This window comes from Rattus norvegicus, chromosome 9, assembly GCF_021556685.1.
Source record: "Rattus norvegicus strain SHRSP/BbbUtx chromosome 9, alternate assembly SHRSP_T2T, whole genome shotgun sequence".
Taxonomy (NCBI): Eukaryota; Metazoa; Chordata; class Mammalia; order Rodentia; family Muridae; genus Rattus; species Rattus norvegicus.
This window is the reverse complement of record NC_141542.1, coordinates 118,161,242-118,189,208: the sequence shown is the minus strand read 5'-3', so window position 1 is coordinate 118,189,208 and position 27,967 is coordinate 118,161,242. Positions and strand designations below refer to the sequence as shown.

The following is a 27,967-nucleotide window of genomic DNA, read 5'->3' as shown; positions in this document are numbered from 1 at the left end:
CTGTGTGTGGGTAGCAGTGACCATAGTGTGTGCCTTTTAATTTCACATCTGCTCTGAAAGTTGTATTTATTTTCGCACTTCAATAAATATTTTTAGTAAACATCTTTCAGCCACATAAACCATCATTAGCCATGTCCTGATTTAAAGTATTGTTACTGCAAGTCATATTGGAATGCGCACCATGATGTGCTAATCTCTTTGATTTTACTTAGCATACTCCTTAGGAGTCCTCAAAGGTCCTCCCGAGTCAGAATGGGTACAACTCCAAGGCGCCTACCCTGTTGTCTAATTAAACACGAATGAATACATGGCATCATGTCTGACGAGCAGGCACTCAGATCCTCACTTTTTCTTAATGGTGCTAATTTGGAAGTGCATTTGTGAGTGTGGTGTGTCCACACAGTGTTTCCTTTACCTGCTCTGCCTGGGTGATTCACTCCTTCACGTTTCACTGGATGCTTATGGAAAATGGCCTGGGCAGTTGGACTTGGCATAGCAGTGTCATAAAGGAGCAGCCAGCCTTTGCCTCTCACCCTAGAGACTGGGTATCATGAGCCTCGTCCACTCTGTGTTTCTGATCTAAAATGTGAGACATTTGCACAGTGCGCTGCTGTCAGATGGACAGTCTCTCTCTTGCCTTTCTATAGTTGGCTTCCCCGTGGGAAGGGGGCGCGTGTGCCCTGCATACTGGTTTGGGCTGACTGGCAGGGTTGCCCTCTCAGCTTCTCCCCATTAGCACCTTCCTTAAAGTAGGTGAGCTTTTATAAGCTGTTTAACATGTACGAAAGAACTGTTAGTGAGCTGTGAGTGTATTTGTCTGACATGATGAAAAATGAATAACCTAATTTAAGTTTTGTTTTTGATGATGGGTTTTCTTGTTTAAAGAATGTTAACATGAATATGTAAGAAATGTCCTATATTCATACACCAGGCTGCGTGCATTATTTTTTAAGCAAGTGATTATTGCCTTTCATTTATGATTAAAACATAGATTATTAGGGCTTTATACCTTGGTTAGACTTTACCCATTGTGGCAGCAGTCTTACCTGCTAAAATATTAAATCTAATCTCAATGTTCTCCCAGCGCAGATGGCTCTTGAAGGTTGTGCCCCTGTGCTTTACCACTGAGAGTTTGTGTCAGCCTTCCATGGTGCACGTGCTCTCTGCTGTGATGAAGTACTGTACACTCAGTCATCCGTTCTTACACACGAACACTGAACATGCTAGCGCAGGCCTGCTTGCATGATTCCCTCACAGATAAGAAGATTTGCCATATCTTACTACCAGGGACCAAGTTTAAAGCTGGTGGATAACCCCATCCTGGGCTTTCCCCCCTGACGTGTGTTCCAAAGGCGATACCTACAGGAGAATGCTGTCTTCAAATGTCACTGGCGGAAATCCTTTGTGAAAGAAGTCACTAAGATGTCTATCTTACAATCCTGAACTCATTACAAAGTACATGCCATCTTGTTACATAGTTAAACTTGCTCTCGATACTTGATTAACCAGAAGTTATTCTTATCACCCCACTTCCGGAAATATAAATTCAGCCTGAGTGTAGAACAAACAGTGGTTTCTGTTTTCACTAGCTTGGGAGAGTCAGTGTGACATTGTAACACCCTTTTATTAACTGCATATATATACACATACATACATCATATGTACATATATGCATATTGCTCTCCTGAATACAGTGGTAGGAATAAGGTATCTCTGTGTAATAATGTTCAAAGTACCATCTCCAAGGAACTAGGAGAGGGAAGAGTGAGTCTGCTCTAGGTAGTGGCTAACTGTCATGGAGCTCCTCATGTCTTGTGGGCCTCTAGGTTTGTATCTCATCTTTATACCAGTCTCTCCAGATATCGAATAACTTCCTTACAGTTCCATAGTTTGTGGGAGGCAGGGCTGGACTATAACCTAGGCTGTCTGATTCCAGGAATTTGACTGAAGTCATATTTTAAATTTCTCTTTGAGATAACTAAAAGTTTATCACTATTTTATTTGTTCATTTATGTACTTATTTTATAGATAAAAGTCTGTTGTAAGCTACCAGTATTTTAAGTTAATAACATACTAGTTAAAAGGCTTTCATTCTGGGCCAGGTGGTGGTGGTGCACTCCTTTAGTCCCAGCACACAGGAGGCAGAAGCAGACAGACCTTAGTGAATTTGAAGCCAGTTTGGTCTACAGAGTAGCCTCCGGGGCAGCCAGGGCTACACAGGGAAACCCTTCTCAGCTCCCCAACCTACTTCCTGCAAAGGTGTTCATGTGTTTCATGAGCAGTCAGCTAATGCCGAGTGGGATAGTGGGTGGGCGGATTTACAAGGACCACAGGGAAGAGCCAAGCCCTGGGGAACATTGTTGGTGACGGATGAACTAGGGAGGCTATAGAGTGAGCGAGGGCAGAGAGGAAAGTTTGGCATCAGAGGACAGGGGAGGACTCAGAGTCTCCCCTGTAGGAGCACTGTTAAGAACAGAAGCAAAGACAGTGGTGAAGTCTCAGTAACTTACTGGGCTTCTGGCTTCCTGCCTTCTGCTGTGTGTATTTTAACATTTGTGTAGAAGTACTCAGTAGCCCTCCTGGAGAAGTACTCAGTAGCCCTGCTGTAGTGTACTCAGTAGGCCTGCTGGAGAAGTACTCAGTAGGCCTGCTGGAGAAGTACTCAGTAGGCCTGCTCTAGAAGTACTCAAGCCCTTCCTGTATCCTGCAGCCTTCCTTCCTTACGAAGAAGCATCATTTGAAGCTGGATGATGCAGAATTCAATTATTGACCACATTTCCTGTCTCATGCAGCAGGTGATTCACATCCCAACAACCAAGGTCCAGTGTTCTGCATGGAGGGTTAATGTAACACTCAGTCATGCTCCTGAATTTTTTCTTTCCTTTTTTTTTTTTTTTTTTTTTTTTTAGTTTTTAAAATTAGTTTTCTTAGTGTATCTGCTAACTTAAATGGTTTATTTAAAAACAAAATAAAGTTTGGCAGAATAGCCAAAGACTCCTTTACTTTCATACAATTAAAGCATGTTTCTGTGATGAACCACAGAATTACTTGAGTTACTCAAACTTTGGCTTTCGTATAAAACAGAACTTGTGCCTTCCTGTTGCTCTCAAAGGCTAATGTACGAGTGCACACGTCTATGTTCAAGTGTTTGCAATGCCTATGCTGTGAGTACCTTAGGGTGCACTTGTAGATTGTGGTTTAGAATGCCCTCTTAATGAGTTAAACACCCAGAATAGTCTTGTGCTCTTGTCTCATGCAGTCTTAACTTTTGGTCAACTGAAACAGCATAAGTCAAAAAACTTAGCAAACTGAACAAAAATGGTTCAGTTATTGCTCAACTTAAAGATATTTTAGTAGGGGCAGATATTTTAGTAGGGACAGATATTTTAGTAGGGGCAGATATTTTAGTAGGTGCAGGTATTTTAGTAGGGGCAGATATTTTAGTAGGTACCCATACCTTTAGAGGAAGACCAATTGTCTTTCTTCACCTTTATAATTCTTTAAGGTAGAATACATAGGCTTTTAAAGTCAGCCTACCCAACTTTTCTTTTTTTTTTTTTAAAGATTTATTTATTTATTATATACAAGTACACTGTAGCTGTCTTCAGATATACCAGAAGAGGGCATCGGATCTCCTTACAGATGGTTGTGAGCCACCATGTGGTTGCTGGGAATTGAACTTAGGACCTCTGGAAGAGCAGTCGGGTGCTCTTAACCACTGAGCCATCTCTCCAACCCCACCCAACTTTTCAGTAGAGAGACTAACAACGAAATAGGATAGAATGAGTTAAATTAGGGAATTTCAGATAAACAATCTAATTATCATATTTTCATTGGACACTTGAAATTTTAAACTTTTAGAAAAAATTCATTAAATTCCAACACCTTTGGTAACAGTTAGGTTTTTTCTGATATTAGTAAGTTTTAAATGAGATACATCACTGTTAGATTTTTATTTAAGTGGCACGTCTCACATAAACATTGTTGCCAAATTAATAAAGACATAATAGAGATATTTATAGATAAATATGATATTTTATACATGTGTGAGAGTTGTGTGTGAAGTAGCATAGCCTACAAATTAATAATTGCCAGTTAGAATATTAGTGGCATATTTTCCCTTCGGGTATAGCATCAAGGCGATGGCTGTATGCTCATTTTATTTGGAAGCAGAGAATGAGGGGTCTCCACAATCCTGCTGGTCTCTCAAGCTGCAAGATGTGGAGAAAGACTTGAACCCTGACTTTATTTATTCCTACAGAAACAGCCCCAGAGAGGCTTCATTGCTTTCCTGGGGGAGAAGGAAGGACTGGAGAGGGTCCTGAGGACTGGAGAGGGTGAGGTCGTCACTTCAGACACATCAGTGAGGAATCAAACTACTGTGGTTACTTTCTATGAAAATCACGGCCTTAGCTTTCTGAAGATATTAATTGGATTCTTAGGCACCACTTGTGCCACTTGGGGACACTAAAATCAGCGGTGTGGCTTTCTTGGTATCTGAGTTAGAAGTTTTTCAGTCAGAAGCATCAGGCTGCTGAGTGTATCAGGACAGGCTTCCTTCCTGGAGCTCTTACCTGTACCGCGCATGACGGTGGAGTGCGGGACGCTACAGATGTGTGTCCTCACACACACACACACACACACACTCACACACTCACACACACTCACACTCAGAGGAAGGACATTTGATTGAAATGAGGTGGAAAAGACAGGGAGGGGCCAAATTATCAGGGTTTGTAAGTCACAGAAGGGATTTGGATTTTATCCTAAGACTAATTGGCGTCATTGGAAACTGCAGACATGCGTGGTTTGGTTTGTGTCTGTGAAAGACTACTGTGCTTAGTGTGAGGATTGTTTGGTGTCACGCATGTTATGTAGTGGTTCCAGGGTGCAGGCAACTGAGGGCATTTAGAATATGGCGGTGGTATACGTTGGATTTTATTGCATGCTGTAGAGAGAGCAGAGATAACCCCAATATGTACTCCAGGCCATCTTCAGTGTTAAATTGAGTAATCATATCCAGTGAATAATATCTGTTTGATTCATTCATGGGACTGTTTTTAGATTAATTCAACAGTTGTAATTAGGAAACCGCCTGAGCTTATGTCTGGACTGAACTCGTGGGAGTACGGCGAAGTCTCTCGAGGCTTCCATTGGTTGTTCCATTTCTTATCAAGGACAAGGAACACCATTTTATGAGAACTTTGCAGAGTAACACTATGTCAACTATTTATAACTATCTACAGAGGACTCCACTGGTTTTGAGTTAATACTTGTGGTGTTTAGAATGAGAAAGTCCCCCACATGCTCAGGTGTTTGAGCAGTTGATCCCCAGATGGTGGCGCTGTTGGCGATTCGGGAGATGTAGCCTTGCTGCAGAGGGAAGGACCCTGGGCGTGGGCTTTCAGAGTTCATAGCCTCACCCCAGTCCCAGTTTGTGCTCTCTGCTTCATGTTTCAGTTAAGTCCGTGACTTCTCAGCTCCTGACACACGCTGCCATGCCTGCTGCCTGATGCTTCCTGTCCTTTGGATGGGCCTTTGGAACCACAAGCCAGAATAAACTCTTTCTTCCATAAGCCACAGGAAAGTAACAGATGCAACTCCAGGTTGTTTCCCTTCCAGATATGCATCGACTCAATAGTTGGTCCAGACTATAATGCCTAACTCAGTGAATCAACCTTACCTAACTGGATGTTAGCACTGTTAGTACCCAGTTTATCCTTACCTAACTGGAGGTTAGTACCCAGTCTTTGCCCTCTATGACTTAAGAAAATACCAAGTCATCAACTCTTAACTAAGAACAAATTGGATCTCTTTATTTAGAATCAAAACATTTATATAAAAACCCCTCATGCCCTACATTTTTCTCCTTTACAATTCTAAGCCTTTTTAGATAAAAGTACCTTACTCAGAGTTCACATACTGCCTTTTCTGCGTCATTGGTTTTATAATTTACTGCCATTTCCAGCTTCTCACATACCTCTGAATTAGACTTCTAAAACCTTCTAAGCACCATCCTTGTGTGGGGAAGATGTGGTTGTTCCCAGAATATGGAAGTGTCACAGAATCTACCACACATCCTTTACATCTTCACGGGACACAGAAAATAATCAAAGGATAGAGCGTTTGAATATTCCTCAGTGTGCGACTCATCCTGCCTTGATGCCTGACACTCTGCTTTTCATCCCAGTGGATGGCAGCTGGGAGGCCATGAGTGAGGCTCACTCCTTCTTGAGTGAGGCTGTAATGCCATGAGTGGAGTTGCATATTAATTTGTATATGAGTAGATTCTGAGTTTCAGCACTCAAAATAGTGTTGAAGCTTATTCTTTAGGAGGAGCAAGAGCTGATCTTGTAAGATGCTGACCCCTGGTCGTGAGACCTCAGCACCCCCACACAGAGGCAGCTTTGCTTTGCTCACTACTAGCAGTTCCATTGTCTTCTGAGGAAGTCCGTTGCCCTAGGCTTGTTTCCACTGCCTTCTGACTGGGGGAGCTCCCGCAAGGCTCTCATCAGGATCCCAGATGATGCATGCGGAAAGGAATCTTGGCTTGTCACCCAGTAAGCCCAGTAAATGCGGCTGCTTGTGTCTACTGTATCTGTGACTCATTGGCTCTGAGTATCCCAAACCTCACCTGAGTGTGAGCTGTGGCCAGAAATGGAGTCTCTAAGTTTAGAAGCCAACCACCGTCTGAGCTCACACTGGCAGATTCAGTGACCCTATGTAGCATGCCTTTATCTGTCTTCCAGCCAGGGAAGGTTTAGTCAGATGAGGCTGTCTCTGACACACTGCCTATTTCAGTTGTCTGACTTCTCTAGATTATGTAAACTCATTATTTTTTGCCTGCTGATCCCACCCTCTACCCCATTCCCCAGTTTCAGACCTGAGCTCACACGGAACCATCCTCAGAAGGATTTCTAATTAAGTAGCCCGTTAGGAGTTTCTTTGCTCCTTTTATCCATGTGCTTCAGGTTTCAAGGTTGGCAGTTAGACACGCTTCTTTTAGGGTTCTGAACTGAAGCTCCTCCAACAGCCTTGCATGTGTTTGTCTGTTTAGGCCAGTCAGGTCCTACCTTAGGTCATGCTGAGTCTGGCTTCTCCCCTCTCGTTTTCACAGGTGTTGACTCAAACCTCAGCATCTGATTTGCAAACTGATTTCGTTCTTCCACAGTACAGTCTTGTTTCTGTTTGTACACTGACTCTCACTCTCCACCAGAGTCTGTTCTCCAAGTGTATCCATCACACACTGGGAGCCTCTGGTGACTACAGAGGCTTCAGCAGAGGACGCTCAGGCTACTGAATATGCTGATATCCCTACTACACGCCAGGCAGATAGGCATTCACGGCAAGAACACCATGGAGCTGGAAATAGTGAACCACAAACTACCTGGTGGTTTCAAAGACAGATGCTGGGACATGGAGAGAGCATAAAGTTACGTGGAGCAGGAGGAGCTGGAACACGGTCAAACACCACGGAATTCTCAAAGAACCAATAAAAAGCCGCACAGTGACACTTTCATTTCCTGTGTGCTGTATTCAGTAAAAGCCCATATCTAGTTTTTTATTTTTAAACTTAAAAACTAAGAAAATGAAAAGACACGGCATAGCTTAGAAGTGATTTGTATTTGGCAAGTGTAAAATCTTCAGTTTAATCAGACAGTCTTACTCGTTAAATGATAAATTAGTTCTACTCATAGATATTTACTCACAATAAATAAAAATATAATTCCATATAATTACTTGTATGCGAGGAGCAGCATCTTTCAAAATCGTAAATTAGAAAGATTTCAAATATTTACCGGCTGGTCAAACGTAATGTATATAGTGGAATCCTTTATAGCAGTAACAATCCTACTGAAATACAGATGTATATTATGTATCTTCCAAATATTTTAACTAGCCAAATAAACTGAATATAGTGGACTTCTATACAGCAGTAACAATTCTACTGAAATACTGTGTATATTACATATGCACACATACATATATACGGATAAATATCAAAAACATTTTACTAGGGAAAGGGTTCCTTATGATGGAATGTGGTTACAAGGAGGTTTCTAGAAAAGGCAGAGGTGTCAAGACAGAAACCACGTTGGCAGTGCTTGCCAGAACCTTGCCTGTAACAGCGGCTGACTGCACACAGGAGCAGAAGGGCCAAGGAGACTGGTTATATCTGGTTTTAGCTTGATAAAGTCACGTGAGCCGTACTCAACTATAATTTTGTGTTTTTTAAAACAAAGTGCATCTATTCATCTAAGAGGATACATTTTGGAATTATACATTGAAAAAAAGTAAGATTTGTGGTGTTTTCATACCAGAAATTTAAAACTATGCTTTTAAAATGTGGCAAATTGCACTTCAATAAGTTATTTTCAAGAGCCACAGTAGTATCTGGGTTAGGAAATAACCATTCAGTTTTTTGCTTTTTTAAGTTCCAAAAATAACATCCCTGGACAGCGTAAGTCCACCTGAAGACTGCACACTAAGCACACAGTCGGGTTCGGCAGGTAGTTAGTGGGACCAGGTTCTGAAGTCTGCACAAGTTCCAAGAGGAAGACGATACACTGAAACCAGACTCTGAAGGTTCACTGGACCCTGTTCACCGGAACCTGAGCATCTGAATGTCCGAGGCTCTTGGGTCTCTCCCCAGAGACACTCATGGTTCCTCTGTGCTCCCAGTATATTATTGTAGAGTTAAAGCAACAGTTCCTCACTTCTGTCTCCACCACCACCACCACCACCACCACCACCACCACCACCACCACCACCTGTACCACCACCTCCACCACCACTAACACCACCACTAACACCACCTGTATCACCACCTCCACCACCACTAACACCACCACTAACACCACCACCTGTACCACCTGTACCACCACCACTAACACCACCACTAACACCACCACCTGTACCACCTGTACCACCACCACTAACACCACCACTAACACCACCTGTACCATCACCACCACCACCACCTCCACCACTAACACCACCACCTCCACGACCACCACCTCCTCCACCTCCTCTCCGTCACACTTGTAGTCCAGAGCTTCCAGGCTGTGATGGAGAGCGTCAGAGTGAGTAGAAGAATTAAGGAGCATGTTTCAGTTCTACTGGTTTTGAATTTTCTTTCACCCATTGACTCCTTAGTTCTGGCATGAACAGAATACCGAAAAACTGTGATCAGGATAGTGGTACTAGTTAATGTTTCTTGAGAAATTATGATTTCTTATGGTTCTTTACTCTCTCATGTTTTATTCTATGAAATAGGCACCGTTGTTTTCTTTTTTTATAGAAGGACACAGAGAAATGACTTTTCCAGAATCACCTTTTGTGTGTGTGCAGAAGGACGGGGCATCCCTGTGGGACTTAGAGCTGGGTACTCAAACTCTGGGCCCTGGGGAAGCTGAGTGCTTGCCCTTGTACGGTCTTTACGGGGTTGCCCACGCGTGTGTCACAGGCCACGCTCTGACTGCTGGCTGTGGAGCTCTGGTTTGAAGGGCCTATTGTTAGTCTCCAAAACAAACGTGTACCCATCACAGTGTTTCTGTACCGCAGAGCTGCATCGCTTTCCCCAGCTCTGCCGATGTTGGGGGGAGTCTCAGCTGTCTGTCTGTCTTTCTGTCCCCTCGGCTAAAAGAGAAAGGCCTAGCAGTAGAATTTTGACTGTTTCTTTCCATCTCTCTAGACGCTCAGGATCCTGTGACCTGAGTTCTCCTGTGTCCTTTGCTGTCACTCGAGTTTCTCTTCCTTTGAACCTTCTTGAAATAAGGTTTGATGCTACTCTGAGACCGAGCAGCTGTCTGACTTTGCAGACATGCACTTAGCCTCTGTAGCCTCTAGTCTTGGCTTCCAGCTAAAGCTTCCGTCTCATTGGTGCCTGCGGCACTGTTGTGCTTTCCGTGGTCCGTGCTAGCAGTTTTCTGCGTTCCGTGGTCCATGCTAGCATTACGTATTTGGAACGGTGAGTGAGACAGGTGCACTTTTAACTGATCAGTGGCACCCTTAGTCTTAGCACACTTGAGCACACTTTACTTTGGAAGGCAGAACTAATCTTTTATCAGACCTACCATCAGGGTTTGAGTTTCTTTCCTTTAGGGAAATGTTCCTATGACTGTTTTAGAGTTAATGCTATCCACGTACTCACTGTCTGTAAAGCATAAAGAAGATACAAATAAAAGTCACACATACTAAAACTAATGCAAAAACAGTGGATGTCATTGCTGCTGGTTGTAATCTAACAAAAGTGTTTGGTTTCATTTTGGATGAAGAAATAAACCCCAAAGCAACCATGTGGTAACTAGCATGTGTTTGGGTTTAAGTCGAACCTTTGTGAGACCATTGTCTCAGAATTTCTATTGTGAAGAGACCCTATTGTGACATAATATATTTTCTATTGTGACAAAAGCAACTCCTATAAAGGCAAAATTTAACTGGGGCTGGCGTACAGGTTCAGACGTTAGTCTGTTACTATCACGTCAGGAGCATGGCAGCGTGCAGGCAGACATAGGGCTAGAGAGGTAGCTGAGAGTTTTGTACCGGATCCACAGGAAGCAGGAAGAGAATACTACACTATCCATGGCTTGAGCACCTGAGACCTCAAAGCCCACCCCAGTGACACACTTCCCAACAAGGCCACATCTCATAATAGTGCTATTCCCTATGGACCAAACATTTAAATAGGTCAATCTTTTGGGGCTATACCTATTGAAACCACCACAACCATAAAGAAAAGTTTCACCAAATTACAGACTGGTAACAAATATGTGGAGAAAGTTTTGGAGATGATTGTGACAGAAGTGGAGTTCCAGTCTGTCTTTCATTGTTAAAGCAAAGCTAAGTCAGTAGTACCTGAAGCCAGCACCTTAAGTTCTTTGTTTAGCTGAGGCCTCTGACTTGTGAATGAGTTGGGGTCACTCGGGGGTCCCACCACTCGGGGGTCCCACCACTCGGGGGTCCCAGCACTCAGGGGTCCCACCACTTTTACTCTTACGTTTGCAATAATCTCAGATGGTTTCAGTATACATTGCATTGGGTTTCTCTAGAGAGATAAAACCCTTAGGAGATTTTCTTTTTTTCTATGACGAGTTCTTCATAAGGAGTTGATTTATATGACTCAGAGACTAAGATTCAAGGTCTGTAGTTGGCAACTTGGGGACCCAGGAGAGCATACCATATAGTGAAAGTCTGAATCTGAAGGCAGGCGAGATGGGCTCCCAGCCGAAAATAGTCATCTAAGGAGGGGACAGTAGGAATGAATGTATAGAAGTATTAACAACAACACCTCCCCCACCCCGCTTTATAAATACCTTCCTCACTGCCAGGCCGAACCCTTCAAGGGTGAATTTTATGGCATGTAAATAGTATCAATAAAAATGTGAAGAGAAGAGAGAGGTGGGGACAGAGGGCAGGGAGTGGAGTGGCTTTTGTCAGTATGTCATTTGGATCTGTCAAGAAGTATGACAGTATGGGGTGTAGAGGATGTGAGGTCAGGGAATTCATTCTTTGTTACACAGGTGCTATCGTTGGTGTGCTGGCAAGGAAAGGATTAATGAGCCGCCATGCCTAGTTCTCCATGACGCCGCCTTAAGTCAGTCTCTTCGTGTCTCCCCAGGTGACAGACCAGTCAGTGAAGGCCTTTGCTGAGCACTGCCCTGACCTCCAGTGTGTTGGCTTCATGGGTTGTTCAGTTACTTCCAAAGGAGTCATTCACCTAACCAAGGTAAGTCCCAGAGCCCCATTCGCTGATGTTTCTGAGTCCCTTGAAGGTCATGGACCATGATGGAGTGATTGCTACCATTAGCCCTCCTCCCATTCCTAGGAGGGCACTTCACTATGGCTCTGTCTCTCAAGCCATCCTTTTACTTTGGCCTTGATCTTACTATATAGCGCACGGCGTCCTTGAACATGTGGTCAGCCTGCACTAGCCATTGATTATCAGGAATCCCAGACCTGTAACACTCGAATTCCTGGGTTATGGATCAGCCAAGCTCAAGTGAGTTGCTGGGTTTATGGCCATTTCCCATTTGTGCCTGGGTTCCTGGTATTGCCAAATGTAGTTGATGAAAAACAGTTGGATAACTACAGAAGCGTGCTAGTATATTTGATAAAGCAACAACCAGTGTAGAAAATTACCTGCTTACATTTTCTCAAGTGGAGTCCTCATTTTAAAATGAAGCATGCACTTTACATTTTCACTGCTAATACTTATAAAACTTATAAAACTTAAAATACTTATAAAACAATGCACTCAAGAAACTGATATTGGGGGCTGGAGAGCTGGCTCAGTGGTTTAGAGCACTGACTGCTCTCCCAGAGGTCCTGAGTTCAATTCCCAGCAACCACATGGTGGCTCACAACCATCTGTAATGAGACCTGATGCCCTCTTCTGGGTGTGTCTGAGGACAGCGACTGTGTACTCACAATAAATAAGAACCTGCTCTCACTTAGATTTTACCGTAGAGCATTGCATGGAGATGACACATTGAGTGCCAGCTACTTTTCTATCACTGTGTCCCAGGCACATTTGTTTTAAAAAAAATTATGTGTGACTAATCTGAATATATAAGGTAACTGGAGAATGTATGTATGCCTTCGAGCTCAGGGCTCACAGCCCACTAAGAAGAAGGCGGCACCAGCTTTTGTACTGTGTTGTTGCATTTCCACTCCATAACACAGCTCCAGGAGAGTTGGGGGCTAATTCTCATATCCGTGTGATACAAAAACAGACTACTCTAAAATTAGCCTGTGTACCCCCTGACTTGTGCACTCTTTGGCTTTTAACTCTTATCGAGTTGTACTTAGAAAAGGAGCTGCTGGTGTTGCCTAACAGCAGACCAGCCCTACCTTCACCTTCCTCCCACGGTGAGCGCAGAACAGTTGCATGGCAGCACAATGCTGGAGTAAGCTGCACGATCACAGCTCACTTTATTCCGCATCTATGTGAGTCTCTTCAAGCTTACCACTTAGCCAGGAATATTTCTTTCCTCCCAGGCAAAAGAACAAATGTTTCTGCATTGCATAAGACTGTGGGGAGTGTGTGTGTGGTGGGGGCAGTGAGAGGTGCCCGAGCTCCTTTGTCAACTCCATTTTGGTCCTTGGCTCTGCCACTTACTACGTGGACAGATTATGTTTTTCACTTTCTTACCTAAGGCAGTAGATGGCAAGTGCTCCCCTCAGCCTTGAGATCGAAGGCAGAGGAAAGTAAATGGTCACCTTTCCTATCAAAATAGATTCCACACTATGCAGATGGCTAGAAAATTAGTGCAAACGTCGGCTTAAGACAGTCAGATTGCTATTCTTGTTTAGTGTATCTTGAAGAGAGCCTGTGGTTAGAGTGTGTCTGAAATGACTGGTCAGACTGAACTATATTCAGAGGATCATAGCCTAAATTTAGAGGAAAAGATGGAAATCGATTATCAATATACCAGAACATCTTAGTATAACCAAGACCATATGTGAGCGCATATTTTTATTCATTCCCTGCAACCTTGGCCTGACAGTCTTGGAAGATGACTGTTTTTCTAGTCCCCTCTAATGCTGTGTAGAGTAGAAATGCCATCGAATGAACAGATTGCTCACAACCGTTATAGTGACCATATGTGCGATTTTTATGATCACCCAAAAGTGTGATCACTCATTAAAGACCAAACAAGATTCCCAGATAAGTCTGAGCTTCCCTGAGTGTGTGAGACGGCCTCAAACTCTGGAATGCTGGTACGTAGCAGAAGTGTTCTGTGTGATAACTAACAGCTATAGTAAGTGTACGGCTGGGGAGCGCCATTGCTTGTACAGAGGTGGGGCATCTGGACTCTCCAACTGTTCCCTGGGGTTCTGCTCTACACGTTTCCCACGACGGTTATTGCGTAGATGAAAGGATGGGCCTGTGCTGGAAGGACGCCCACTTTCTTCTGCTCAAACGAGAACAAGATGGCACTGTGCCGGAAGTTTGCAGATCTCTTGTAAGGCTGCAGTGGAACTCAAGTTTTGTAAAATCCAAGCTTTAGGCTTAAAATCTTTGCCTTCTGGTAGTGTTTTTAACCAGTTACTGTTTATAAAATGTTGGTAAATATATTAAGTGCCCCTTAAAATTGTGTTCTCTTTGTTATTGGTATAATATATAATTTTTAATGAAACAGGCTGGGACACGTGAATTGTAGTGTTGAGAGTAATCACCTTAAATTTGTTTACTTTTTCATGATTAAAAAAATCAGTTTAACACATGATTTTGTGGGGTTTCGTGTATTACAAATAAGGAAAAATGCCACAAGTTGTCTGCATTAATTTCTGTATAGGAAATCAGACACTTAGAATAAATGATCGAAAGACCTTAGAAGTGTTGAGCTGAGGAGGGTGGACTGCGGGGCTCTGGAACCACGTTAAGGAATGTTAAACATTTTAGTATATTAGAGACAAAAACGGGGCATTGTGATATCTTTAATTATTAAGCAAAGGGCTGGAGGACAAAGGATCGGGGCTAAATGAAAAAATATTGTTACATTCCTCTGTGGGCTCCGTGAGTCAATTCCACTTGGGTTCTTTCGGTCTTAACTGGGCTACTAACTTACTTTGTGGTGATTTCTGTTTCCATACTTAGTAATCAGGAGATTCTGCGAACACCAAACATTATCACAATAGCAGGCCTTTCTACAGTCCTTTATTGTGTGAATGAGAGTCAGGTTGGGAGATTCAGGGGCTCTGGGCTGAGGGCTCCGTGTGGGAGGCCAGAGCACCAGCCACCCCATGGATCAGAATTGGCCTCCGCAAGCAGAGCTGGACTCGTCAGTGTGCGCCACCTAAAATGTCCTTCTCTTGCTCCTCTAAAAACAAATCCAGCAAAAGCAAGTGCAAGTTGTCCTCCTGCTCAGGTTGAGTTGTTGGTAAAGCAGCTACAAGGAACATGTCACAGCTCTCAAAGCTCATGTGAACCAGTTGCCATTGGTTTCAGTTCAGATGCTTGGAGGAGAAAAAGAAAACTCAGCATAAGTTAAACGTAGAGCTGTGGGCTTCTAACCTCAACAGGGAGCAGACTTGATGTCCTGCTGCAGTCAACTTTTGAACATGAGCCGAGCATGATAGAACACGCTTCTCTTTAGTCCCACCGTCGGGAGGCAGAGACAGGCATGCAGGTATCTGTTTAAGACCAGTCTGGACCACACAGTGAGCACCAGGACAGTCAGGGCTAAGGAAAGGGAACCAACAACAAACAAAACAAAACAAAGCAGGATTTTTAAGGTTTTGGACATCAGTGACAGAGACTCACAGACCAACAAGATGAGTCCCGTGTTGTCTCAGAGGACTTCACTGAGGGGTTCTCAGATTGCAGCACATGGGGGTGACATACAGAGACCCAATAATCTCTGTAAGGTGACAAGGCAGAGCAAAGAGCCCAGGAGACATTGGATTTCGGGGGAGTCCAGTGTGGAAGGAACACGGAGAAGCTCAGAGGTCTATGGGGCGCCCTCCCCTCTGTGCTTCCAGCCGCAGCTCGCAAGTGAGACGGTGGAAGAAAAACTGGGAGTGGTTTTGAAGCAGATGATCATAAAACCATGTTTCACATTCCCATGATGCTGCAGACTCATTACTGCAGAATGAGTAGAACTGAGCCCCTGAGTAAGAGAAACCGTGCTCATGTCAGCCAGCTCAGTCTCCACTTAGTGAAACTGGAGAAAGAAGAGCAGACTGGAATGAGCAGGAGGAGCAGTGGAGGGAGATGCTGTGGAAGTCAGCAAACCAAGAGCCAAGCCTTCCACTGGAGGGACGATGTCTGGTCAGGCTGATTGGAAGGGACGAGGTTGAGAGCGTCAGTGCTGCAGCCTGTGCAGCCTCCACAGGCACCCGAGGGAGAAGAGGGTTGGACGAGTAAAGTGTGCAGTATCAGGGACACTGCTGAAGGCGGCACCCAGTGCCAGGGCTCACCTGACAAGGCACGGTAGCGTGCGCATGTAGTCCTGGCCGCCTGGGCAGGTGAGACAGAGGATCAGAGAGCCCAGGGGTTGAATGGCATCTAGACAACAGGGCAAGGCTGTGTCATTACTGAGAAGCAGAGAAGAACAGGCCGTGGGCAGCCAGTATTTCCCCAGGTCTCAAGAAGTTACGTTTTTACTTAGAACCCTTTTAGCTAAGATTATTCCAAGTGCGGATGGATCCAGTAGAGAATTCAGTAAGAATCCTGTAGGAATAAGGACTTAAGAAAGAAATAAACCAATTCAGTGTGACTGCTGTAGAACTGAGCCTGTCATTACACTTACAGGAAAACACATTTAACAAAGGTTAATACAAAAATTTATAAAACTCACAATTAAGAAAAGGATTAACCTTAGTTTTAAAACTGGCAAAGTGCTTAACTGGACATTTTTAAAGACACACAGATGGCCATAGATTTAGTGTTCATTGTTAATAATCAGGGAAGTGTGAATTAAAATCATGCCATACTACCTGTGGGCACCAGAATAGTTACCACTTAAAAGTTCAAAGATAACAAGTGGTGGTGAGATGGGGAAAAGTGACCTCCACATATTGCTGGTAATTTACGCTATCACGCGATCAGTTGTCCAGAAACTGAAGTCAGTGTGCTGAAGAAATGTTTGTACTCGAGTGTTTGTCACAGCAGGTGACATGGAGCCGTGTAAGTGTGCATCAGCAGACGGAGGGTGAGGAGTACAGTGCACACTGCCTTGCTCCACTCAGACTTCCATGGTCCCCTCCAGAGCCAGCCCGTTCTCATCCCAGGACGACGGTCAGAATGAACCATCCAGCCGGTATCTGCTCTTCAAGACCTGCCAGTCCTGTAGAAATGCTTGCTATTGAGTCACGTGGATGAACATTAGCATGCAGAAACTAAAAGAACAGTCAGAATTAAGAACTAAATTACAGGATACATTATGTCAAAGAATTCAAGGAGTTTAAAGAACACACAAAGAAATCCAGAAGAAAAAGTATCTATCTGGAGAACAAATGCCTGAGCCCTGACCCAGAAAACACAGACAAAGTCCTGGTGGACAGGACAGAGACGGTCCAGGACGCCAGCTCAAGTGAGGGTGGAGTTGAAAACCCAGCAGCTGCACCAGGAATTTCAAAGGAAAGCCTTGAATGAGTCAAGAAGGAGGACTGTCAAGTCCTGAAGATAAAGTAGAGGATCTAGACCAAATGAACAAGTCACACAAAAAATAAAAGAAAACAAAACACAAAACACGTGAAAGAAACACACAGGGAATGAAACATCAAAACCAAGCGGACAACAAAACAACAAACAACACAAACTTTTGAATTATAAACATACATGAGGGAGAAAAATCCCAGCCCAATGGGGTGACCAGACAAGGTCAAAGAAGAAAATTCTTTCCAAAATAAGCAAAAAGACACACCCATAGAGATTCAAGAAGTGCACAGGACACTAAATGTAGGAGACTGGAAAGAAAATCCCCACTGCGTATTGTAGTGAAAACACGAAGGATAGATAACAAAGATGGTGTAGTGAAAGTGTCAAGGGAACAAAACACAAGTCACATATGGTGAAGAGCCCATCAGCGTAACTGTTGACTTCTGACAGGAGACGCAGGAAAGCCTGAAGAGCCTGCAGCCCTGCTGGCTGTGACAGCCAATCTAAAATACTATATCCAGCAAAATTACCTACCAGGATTGAAGGAAGAGGGAAATGTTCTGTGACATAAACAGCGTAAAAAAGTTATATCCGACAAACTAAACTTAAGGAGATACAGGAAATATTATTTGGAAAGAATGAGAGACTGGAAGAAAGTGAAACCATCATTATTAAGTCACAGAATAGCCCTGGGACGCAGCCAGTGGCAAAATCAACAGCACAGTGACTTCACGACAAAATCCATGTGTCTGCTGCCTACAGGGGACAGCCTAATTGTTGTTGGCTTTCATGATAGGGTCTTTCTCTGTAGCCCTGGCTGCCATGGTACTCACTCTCTAGGCCAGACTGGGCTTGGAACTCAAAGATCCTCCTGCCTCTGCCTCTCCAGTGCTTGGATTAAAGGTGTGTGCTAATATCACAAGACTGAAGCAGTGTAATCTTAAAGATAAGTACTGTTTTGGAGTAAAAGGATGGACAAATGGACTCCATGAAACGGGACGAGTTAGCAAGCAGGCGTCACTGCCGGAGTGTCTGACAAAACACATCAAGCTAAAACTGCTCAGGAGAGATAGAGAGGGACACTTCATTCCAGTCAAGGGAACAGTTAATCCAGAAGACACTACTGTATTAATCATACATGTATCAAACTAAGGGATGCCCACTTTCGTTAACATCCATTACTGGTATTAAAACACACATCAATACCAACTCATTAGTGGTAGGATTTACTGTTCTAGTTGGCAGTGTGAACCTGGAAGAGAGGAAGCTAAAAGTGCCGTGGCCTAGTCTCATGCAGTAGCCGGCTTCCTTGGAGCATCAGATAATTTGTACTGTGAGGGTTTGGAGTCACAGAGTGACGTGTCCAGTCACAAAGATAGGCTGCGTGTGATGGGCAGGTGGCATACGGTGAAAACACGTTTTCCTCGGAGGAATATAAACAAGTAGCAATAGCCAGTTGGAATCAGTGATCTAAATCCCTCCTACCTGCTGCACCAGGGCAGGGCAAGCGCCACATGCTAAGAACAGTTGGAGGTTTTTCAGACGCGCAGGTCACAGGACTCGCCTTGTTGCTTCTTGGGGTTTTGTCCCCAGCACTCAGAATTCCTCCTGTTGACTCCATTCTTGGCCCCTGTTCTGACAGTGACTTCAGTACCCAACTTTGTCTAATAGACTGGTCATCTGGACAAAAAGTAAACAGAAACATCAAAAGCCACTGACACCAAACAACAAATGGATTTAACAGAATACATCCACACACATCCAAACACATCCAATACATCCAGAGTGTTCTATCCAAACACCCAGGAATACACATTCTGTTCAGCGCCACATGGGAGCTTTTCTAAAATAGACCCTATTGTAGAGAACAATTCAAATCTTTACAGATTCAAAAGGTTTGAAAGCATTCCTTGCATCTGATCTGACCACAATGCAATAAACATTTAAATTGGCAGCAAACAAATCTTGGTCTTAAACACACAAACTCACGGAGATTGTGCAACTCATTACTCAGTGGTGGACAGGTCAAGCAAGAAACCAAGAAAGACATACAAAACTCTCCAGGACCAACCACCCCTGGGGCACAGTGAAAACAGTTTTGCCAGGGAAATGTTTGGCTCTGCGCGTGCTCACATTGAAATAAAAAACGAGCACTAGTACATGTGTGCTCCAGGAAGCCAGAGAGTCTGAAGGATCTGGCTTTCCAGATCCAGCCAAACAACCAAAATTAAACCAACAGAAAATTAACAGCCCACACAGACCCACAGGAGGATATCAAAGCCATAGGAAAAAGCCTGCTATCTAAGGAAGTCCAGGACCAGATGGGTTCACAGCAGAATTCTGTCAGGCATTTAAAGACCTACATCCATTCCTTCTTAAACCCCTTTAGAAAGAGAAGTAAAGAAAAGAAACTGTAGGAACACCCCAAACTATTTCTAAAAATCCAGTATCACTATAATACCCAAACCAGTACAGAGGGAGGGGGAAGGGTGGGGAGAGGAGGGAGGGAGGGAGGATATTGCAGGCCAATGTCACCAATGCACATAGATTCAAAAGTGCTCAATAAAATAATTGAAGCTAGAATATAGATATAGAATATAGATTAGAATATAGATATAGAATCTATTACCTCTTAGATAGATGTATGTCACAGTGTCTACTGTGACAAAGTTGTTATTAGCCCTGAAATGTAGGGATGGTTTAACATACATTGTTCAGTAAATGAACTAAGCTACATAAATGGAATTAATGCCCAAAATTATGTGATCTCAATAGATGCAGAAAAAAATTGTTATTAAAACCCAACATACACTTCCGATAAAAGTCTTAGAGAATGTAGGGCTGCAGAGACCACGCCTCGGTCTATGAAAGCTGTATTGGAAAACCCACAGGCAGTATCATCCTACGTGGAGAAAGCACGAACCAATCCGACTGAAGCCAGGAGTGAGCCGGGGGCCGTCACTGTCTGCACTCCTACTCCACATTGTGCTTGAAGTACTTGATGAGGCAATAATGCAAGAGAAGGAAATTAACAGATTAATACCAGACAAAGACACTAATATTATACGCCAAATAGTGGTGAGCAAACTGGATTCCCTCATGCAGAAGAACGTAGACCCATCTCTAACACCTAGCACCAAAACTGTCTCCAGTTGATCTCCTCCATGATGTATGTGTAGGAAAGGACTTTCTGAACAGGAGTCTGTTTGCCCAAGAATTAAGGCTAACAGTTGACATTTGGATTCTCATAAAACTAAAAAGCTTCTGCACAGCAAAAGAAACAGTCGACTGAGATGAAGAGGAAGCCCAGAGAATGAGAAAGAATCGTTGCCAGCTAGACATCTGACAGCGGCTTACTATCCATAATATACAAATAAAAAAAAAAACAAAAACAAAACAACAACAAAAAAACAAAACCAAAACTAAAAACAAGTGACTTAAAAAAAGAAAAGATGGAGAGTTCTCAGAAGAGGAAAAATGAATGGATAAGAAATATCTCAAAAAAAAAGTATGATCCTCAGAAGTTCAGCAAATGCAATGAAAATAATGTCAAGATTTTATCTTACTTCAGTCAGAATCCAGAGATCTAGAAAATAGACAACAGTAAGTGCTGGAGGCAAGTAGGGAAAAGGGAAAACTCTTCCCTTCTGGTAAGATGGCACACTGGTGCAACCACTGTGGAAATCATTATGGAAAATCCCCTGAAAGCTAAAAATAAATGTACCATATGTCTCCTTGACATATGCTCAAAGGACTCAACTCCATTCTCCACAGATACTTGGTCAACTGTGTTCATTGCTGCTCTTTTCATAATAGATAGGAATGGAAACAACTTAAATGTCCTACAGCTGATGAGTGGATCATACAAGCGTGGTACATGTGCACTGGGTAAAACTCTGAAGTAGTAACATGAAATCAGGGCTTTGCGGGTCGGCAGATAGAACTAGAAAAGATCATAGTGAGGTAACCCAGGCACCGAAAGACAAACATCACATCTCACTCACTCATTGATCACTTCTACTCTCACATCTTTAAGTACAAATACATGTGTGAATACACAGTGGGGTGTGAATGCATGGTCTCCAGTAGCTGCAGAATCCAGGAAAGTAAGAAGTGCGCATTGCTGTGATAGAGGGACTCAGGAACAAGAGAGATGCAAAGAGCAGAATGCAAGTGATCTGATGAGGAAACCTGGGAAAAGGTTTCTCCTTTCAGGGTGGGAGGTAAACGTGGAAGGAGGGAGAGGAGGGGATAAGGAGGAATAGCAGGAGACAAGTGATCTTCGAGCGGAAAGAACAAAGGAGGGCTCCTTAGGGAAGGGAAGGAGGTTAGTGAGACCACACTGTGAGTGTCTGACAAAGTCACAACTTCATGCCATTAACTATCAACTTTCAGAAAGCCAGCACACAAACCAACAGACTCTGCAAGCTCACGACACATAATTAGTTCAGTGTGTAAGTATTCACACATCATTAGAATGAACTTTCCTTCTAAGGGCTGATAGTCTCCCTCTAAGGGCTAAAGACCACCTAACAAAAGTGCAGTGCGAGTCACGGACGCCCTCTTCTGAGTTGTTGACCGGGGTTGCCTAAGCGACAGTCCATTGCTGTTTCTTGGTTAACTCTAAAGAGGTGGAAGGAAGGTAAGTCCCTATTGCTGCAGACAGTACACATCAGAAACAGGACCCAGAAGCCCTTGAGCTGCTACTGACCTGGATGTTGCTCTCTGAGGACTAACTCTCCTGGTGCCAGAAGAGGCCATGCGAGATCAAAGGAGGAAAGCAGCCAATGGTCCCATATAGCTGTGGCACCTGTGAACCACGCCCGTGCCCAGCCTGGCACAATGACCCTACAAGTGCAGTAGAGGCACACATGCCTTGGTGGTAACCAGCAGCTCTCTAATTGGATCAAAACCTTGTTCAACAAGAGGGAGACCATGCCTGGTCCCAGAAACTTAGATAACTACTGGGTGCTAGTAAGATCATGTTGTTGAGGAGAACCTACAACTGCTAATTTACTAAGCCACCATGTTCCTAACAATCTACAAACATTTGTCCTTATGCCCACACATAATTTTAGTCTTTCTCACTCAGAGAAATTTTGCTTTATAACAGATGGAGACTACTACAGAAGACCACACCAGTCTGCATGCAGAGTTGTGGAGCCCAGTCCCAGTGAATGTGTGTAGAAAGCACTGGTGCACCCAAGGCTCAGGGAACAGAGAGAGGAACACACACAGAGACAGAGACAGAGACAGAGACAGAGACAGAGACAGAGACAGAGGAAAGACTGTAAGAGCCAGGGAGTTTGATGCGCTATTATCTCTCCTAGTAATACAATAAGCCTCACCCATAAAGTCTACATGTAACATTATACAGACTCAACAGGTCATATTTAGGACTCTGTGTGTGTATGAGAACACACACCCTCTGTGTGCACACACACATACAGTAAGAATTGATGAAAGATCCGAGGAGTATATAGGAAGTCTTGGTGGAGTGGAAGGGAAGGGAGAAATATTGCCATTGTTAAATTAGTTGAAGTTAGAGTAGGATAACAGGATACATAGTCACAGTCGAGTTCTAGCCATTGAAAAAGAGAATCCTATCATTTATGATAATGTGATGAATCTGAAAATGTTATATTAAATAAAATAAGCCCAGAGAAAATGGATAGAAAGCATATGTTCTCTTTTGTTCATAAGAATCTACAAAATTTGAATAAAAGTAGGAAGTAGATTGTGAATACCAGAGTTTAGGGACATCAGGCAAATGCTAGTTTAAAAAAAAACCCAAAAATAAGGCGAAGTGTGGAAGACTCAGGACAGAACTGCTGAATTCACTCGGACTCCAGTAGAACAACTTTGAACACACACTGGGGCTGGGTGAGAGGGTGTGAATGTGAACTCTCCATAGGGTACTAGGACATCAGTGTTAAATTTATGTTGGTGACATCTGTTACCCTTTAAAAACTCTTGATGCTAAGAGGGTCAGGTCACACTGGGGTCTTGGTGAAGTGACACACAATTAGGGAATTACCTGTACGGGGTTAAAGATAAGAAACTGCGTTATGGATATGAGAAAGTAAGTATGATAAGCAGTGATAATTGATATAATACTATATCTTAGGATGTATAATTATATTGAAGTATGATTGACATTATACTTTTAATGACTATAAAATGTGAAAGTATGTTGGGTAATAAGTAAAACGGGTATTGATACACAGTATTAAGTTGACATTTCTTTGAATATCCTTGTAGTCTAAAATGTCTACGTGGGTCTGCAGTACAGCTAGGCACCCCTTGACTCCTGAGCTCTGGTGTAGGGACACAGCAAAGTGTACAGTTCCAGTCAGCTCACAAATAACTTTTCACACTTGTTGACATTAAGTGGACATTAACAAAGATGCTAAAGAGTTTTGTCAAAAGTTTCATTTTTATGCCATAGGTACATGAAAATTCTACATCCTGAGTTAGAAGGAGGTGCTTGCTTTTTTTTTTTTTTTGTACTGTGGGTATGTTCGAGTTGGAAGATCGATTAGCACTCTTTGTCATTGCATTGTGTGTGCTTTTTAAGCTATTCAGTTTATTGACAACAGTGACTAATTTGTGGGATTTGCTAAATCAGGTTGAGCTGAGTTTGTGTAAGGTAACCATAAAAGTGACTATTGGAAATTAAACTGGGTTATAAACCAGCTTTCCTTGGGAAGATCTCTAAAACCTCAGGAAAATTCCCAAATGACCACTATTTTCTTGACCCTAGTAACATTAGAAGTTGAAAACAAAACACTCATTTTGAAAAGTGCTTATGGTTGAAAATATGAACTATTTCTTAAAGGAAAATAAAATTGATTTTTCTTCAGTCGATTTAACATAAGTAACGGAAAAAATGATCATTCATGCAGCTAACTCAATTTTGTCTTCCTTTTCTTGTTTATGCAGAGACCAGAAAGGAAAGATGAACTTTGATGCCTTTTTAAGTTTCCAAACAACTGGTCACTCCCAGTGACTTGTTCTGATAATAGAGTGTTCTGGACAACTGGTCACCCCCAGTGACTTGTCCTGATAATAGAGTGTTCTGGTTTAGACGGTGGTGAGATCTTTAGTCAGAGACGATTACTTCACTTGTTTCTGATAAGTTATATGTGCCTGAAGGATATCTTGAAATGGAGAAAATATGTCTCTAGATTGCTCTGAGGTACACCCTAGTGCGTATCCCTCGAGAGTGCCGAAGGGCGACTGCTGGCCGCTCTGGTTTTTCCATTCTAAGACAAAGCCCTAGTGGGAGTCAACGGGACCAAAAGAGCAATATATTGACTATTTTCCAAAAGTTTGCAAAGGGCAGCAAACTATCATGTCATCAAAGCTAATTGCATGACTGCTGATCAACCTTGCTGGGCAACTCATTGCCCCCGGCTGCCTTGATTTCCTCCTGTGCAGTCTGCTAATGACCTGATATCTATTTACATTGTATAAGGAAGAATGCTTAGCATTTACATTAAGACAAATTATAAAACTGGATAAAATGAATTACTTTTATACTGACCTACAAAGATTTTGTAGAACTCTACTTTTAGCCTCAATTTCATTGAAAGGGTAAAATGAAATTTTAAGTCAAACATTACTCACCACTGAAGCCTCACTTTCTACCCAGTGTCATCCCTGCCGAAAGGTAAGATTAATGACTATTAACAGCTCCTCACCACTGTGTATCCTTCCCTGCTGATCCCTTGAAGGTGCTTCATGACTTCACATGCTTAACAGCTGAAATAGCATTAAAGACGATGAATTGTCCTACACGGGTACACAAACAGGGATACACTGTTCTAGCTTATTTTTATTCCCCAACTTAGTGACTGAGCTTTACTTATTCTAGTCAGGTACAGTGATTTGTCCCATCTGTTGTTTCCTGTCAGGGGGGTGGCGCCTGCTGTGTGGTACCATCTCCACATTTATGGCTCTGTCCCTCACACCCTGGCTATAATATATGTATTTGTTTGTGCTGTGTTTTCATTTTAGTCACAGAAATAGCAAGATGTATCAATGTGACACCAGCAAAATACATGAGGCCATCTTGTAGATTCCCGATCTGGGAAAGCCCCAGTGAGAAAAGTGAACCAGTGAGTTCCTTCCCTGACCCCTCCTTTGTAGAGTTGTTGCTTCCGGCTTAACAGAATAGATAAGATACCCCGAGAAGAGCTGAAGCGGCTTTCTGAAAGGGCTCTGCTTAACTCTTGGTGTTAACACTTTAAGTATTATTTTTCTGTGTTATCTCTTCAGTCCTTGGATTTTCACCACATGCTTGTTTATAAATTGTGAGTTTATAAACACTGCAGACACTCCTACAGAGAGGATTTCCATGTTACCTTATCTGACCTCAGACACTCAAGGTCCACCTTTATCCAAGAGCAGACAGTGAGACGTCACCTCCATTCTGCTTTCTTCGGTGAAATTAGTTCATACTGTTGGGATGGAAATTTTACTAAGGATCAGTGTGGTTCGACTATACTTTTCTGGCTTATAAAATAGTGATGTTGAAATACATCAAATCCCACTTACAAATCAGCAGAACAGACTGCCTCAGTAAAGAAATCACACTTGGGGCTCATTAATAAGAACTTAATAAATTTAGTCTGAAAATAAGTATTGAGGAAAAGGTGAACATGTTTATCTCTTTGGAGTAAATATTTATTGTTGAGTATAGAATCTAATTATTTTAAGATGCAATTTATTAAAACATTGACGATGCCAGTCACCTGATAATTTTAATGATCTGTTTTAATGAACGGTCTCATTTTTTAAGCAATGCATTTATTGCTCCAGGCCGGCCTTGTCAGCTTCGGGGAGGCACCCACATGCATACTGGCTACATTGCATTCATAAATGATTCACAGTGCACAGACAGAGAACCCAAAGGACCTTGTACCGCTTGTAATTGTAACAATGGTTTATACTGGATGTCTAGAATACACTCCAGCATCGTAAGAGAGTGCCTGGACACCCAAAGAACATTGGCTGCTGTGCCTTTTTACTCTTTGAAAATGGGCATCCCCTTTCCCAGGCTGCTCTGTGTTAGTCAGAAGTTGTCTTACTGCGAGTAGGATGTCCAGAAATTTCCACGTGAAGCATCAGCATTAACCAGCACTTTTGCCTCTGTCATCATTTTCTGCAGAGATTTTTGGCTTTTGGTTTGGTTCCGAGCTCCCCATTGGTCAAACACACTAGGATGGAGCCCAGTGAGAACCCGTTAGACAGTCACACCCACTTCATGAATGTGTGCTTGGCAACCAGGAGAGCCACAGTCGTTACCCAGAAGCTGTAGATCGCAGTGGACGAGGAGCCTTTAGGACAGGCTCCACCAGCACAGACCGCTCTTCAGTTGGTTGGAGCATAGTGGGTGATTGGCCGTCTTCCCCCCTCCTACCAACTCAAGGAGCCGCTTCTCACTGGAGCTAGAGAAGTGCTTGGTGCCTGTGGATCCGAGGCTCTTGTTTTAGTGTGAAATTGCCGTTCAACTTGGATGTTACCAAGGGAACAAGTACTCCTGTGCCTGTGGGAGGTGCTCAAGATGCACCTTGTAACCTTCATCGGGCTCAAAGAGGAGAACGGACATGGTTAGCACCATGGATTTTAGCAGGATACAATACACCCTTGCAATTTTTTCTGCTTGTGGGCTGTTATCTGAGCTTCCTTTAGATAGACCACATCACGTTGCTGCTGCTGCTGCTGCTGCTGCTGCTGCTGCTGCAAGCCCTCACCCTTTCCCTTTCTTGTCTTTTGCTTTGTGCTGGTCCTAGACCTGTTTGCCTTTGGACTCCTCCTTCCTTCAGATTGTAAGGGCCAAAGGATCAGCACATCTGCCCAAGACTGTGTCCTCTGTGTAGGTTAGGGAAGCTACACCCACGACAGCTCAACCACCTGTCATCTAGACCAGACCTGAGCAGTGATTAGAGTAGCTGGCATGCAGTTGTGGATGGGTGAAATCTGGATCCCAGCCCAGAAGAACTACAGGCAGTTAATGAATGCAGAGGGAGAAGGAGTCTCCTCCTGGCTAAACTCTGATGTTTCTACATCCTTCTAGGTTTCTTATATGAGAGCACATGACAACTATACCGACCTTTCTTTTTCTTTCGGGGAACACTGCAACAGTTGAAATGAAGGGCTAGTATGCTCTATATGCTGTCACTACCCTAGTGCTGCCTTGAATGTAGTCAAACTGGCTGGACAGAGAAAGGCAGGCCAGTTTACAGGGCAATGAAACTGATGAAGCCAGGGGCTGGAGAGATGGCTCAGCGGTTAAGAGCACTGACTGCTCTTCCAGAGGTCCTGAGTTCAATTCCCAGCAACCACATGGTTGCTCACAACCATCTGTAATGAGGTCTGGCACCCTCTTCTGGCCTGCAGTCACACATGCAGACAGAAAGCTGTGTACATAAAAATAAATCCTCAAAAAGTGCTCAAGCTATGATGCTCTGGTGGGTCCCAAGCACAGGTTTCAGTGTAGCTGCCTCATTATATGTAGAAAGATAATTTAAACATATGCTCCTAGCATTATCAAGCTTGAAAAGTTTCTTATTGCTGTACACTAATGTCAGTGCAGTAAGGAAGCCAGCTAATGACCTTACCTGTTCTAAGTCACTTATGCACATTATTGATGATCAGTGACCAGTTATTTGATGTTACATCTTGAATGATTTTGATTGGCACTTCAAATGGATATATTCCTTCAGTTCTGTTGCTCTTCACTGAAGGGGGAAGGTATACATGATTCCACACTTGCTGGCAAGGGAAACCTTAAGTCCAACATAGTTTCACTTTAGATGTAACCTAGATATTGTTGTGTTAAGTTTCGCTGTCATC

The 27,967-nt window shown here is 43.2% G+C and overlaps 1 protein-coding gene across 12 annotated transcripts in view; it reads left to right on the top strand.

The window, feature by feature from the left end:
* The window catches only part of Fbxl17 (F-box and leucine-rich repeat protein 17), a 426,384-nt gene that overhangs the window by 108,094 nt on the left and 290,323 nt on the right, over positions 1 to 27,967 (top strand). For all 12 annotated transcript variants that reach the window (NM_001108235.2, XM_087566525.1, XM_087566523.1 and 9 more), the window contains one exon: positions 11,621 to 11,728. In NM_001108235.2, coding sequence (NP_001101705.2) covers positions 11,621 to 11,728 — 108 coding nt within the window. The remainder of the gene's footprint in view (positions 1 to 11,620; positions 11,729 to 27,967) is intronic.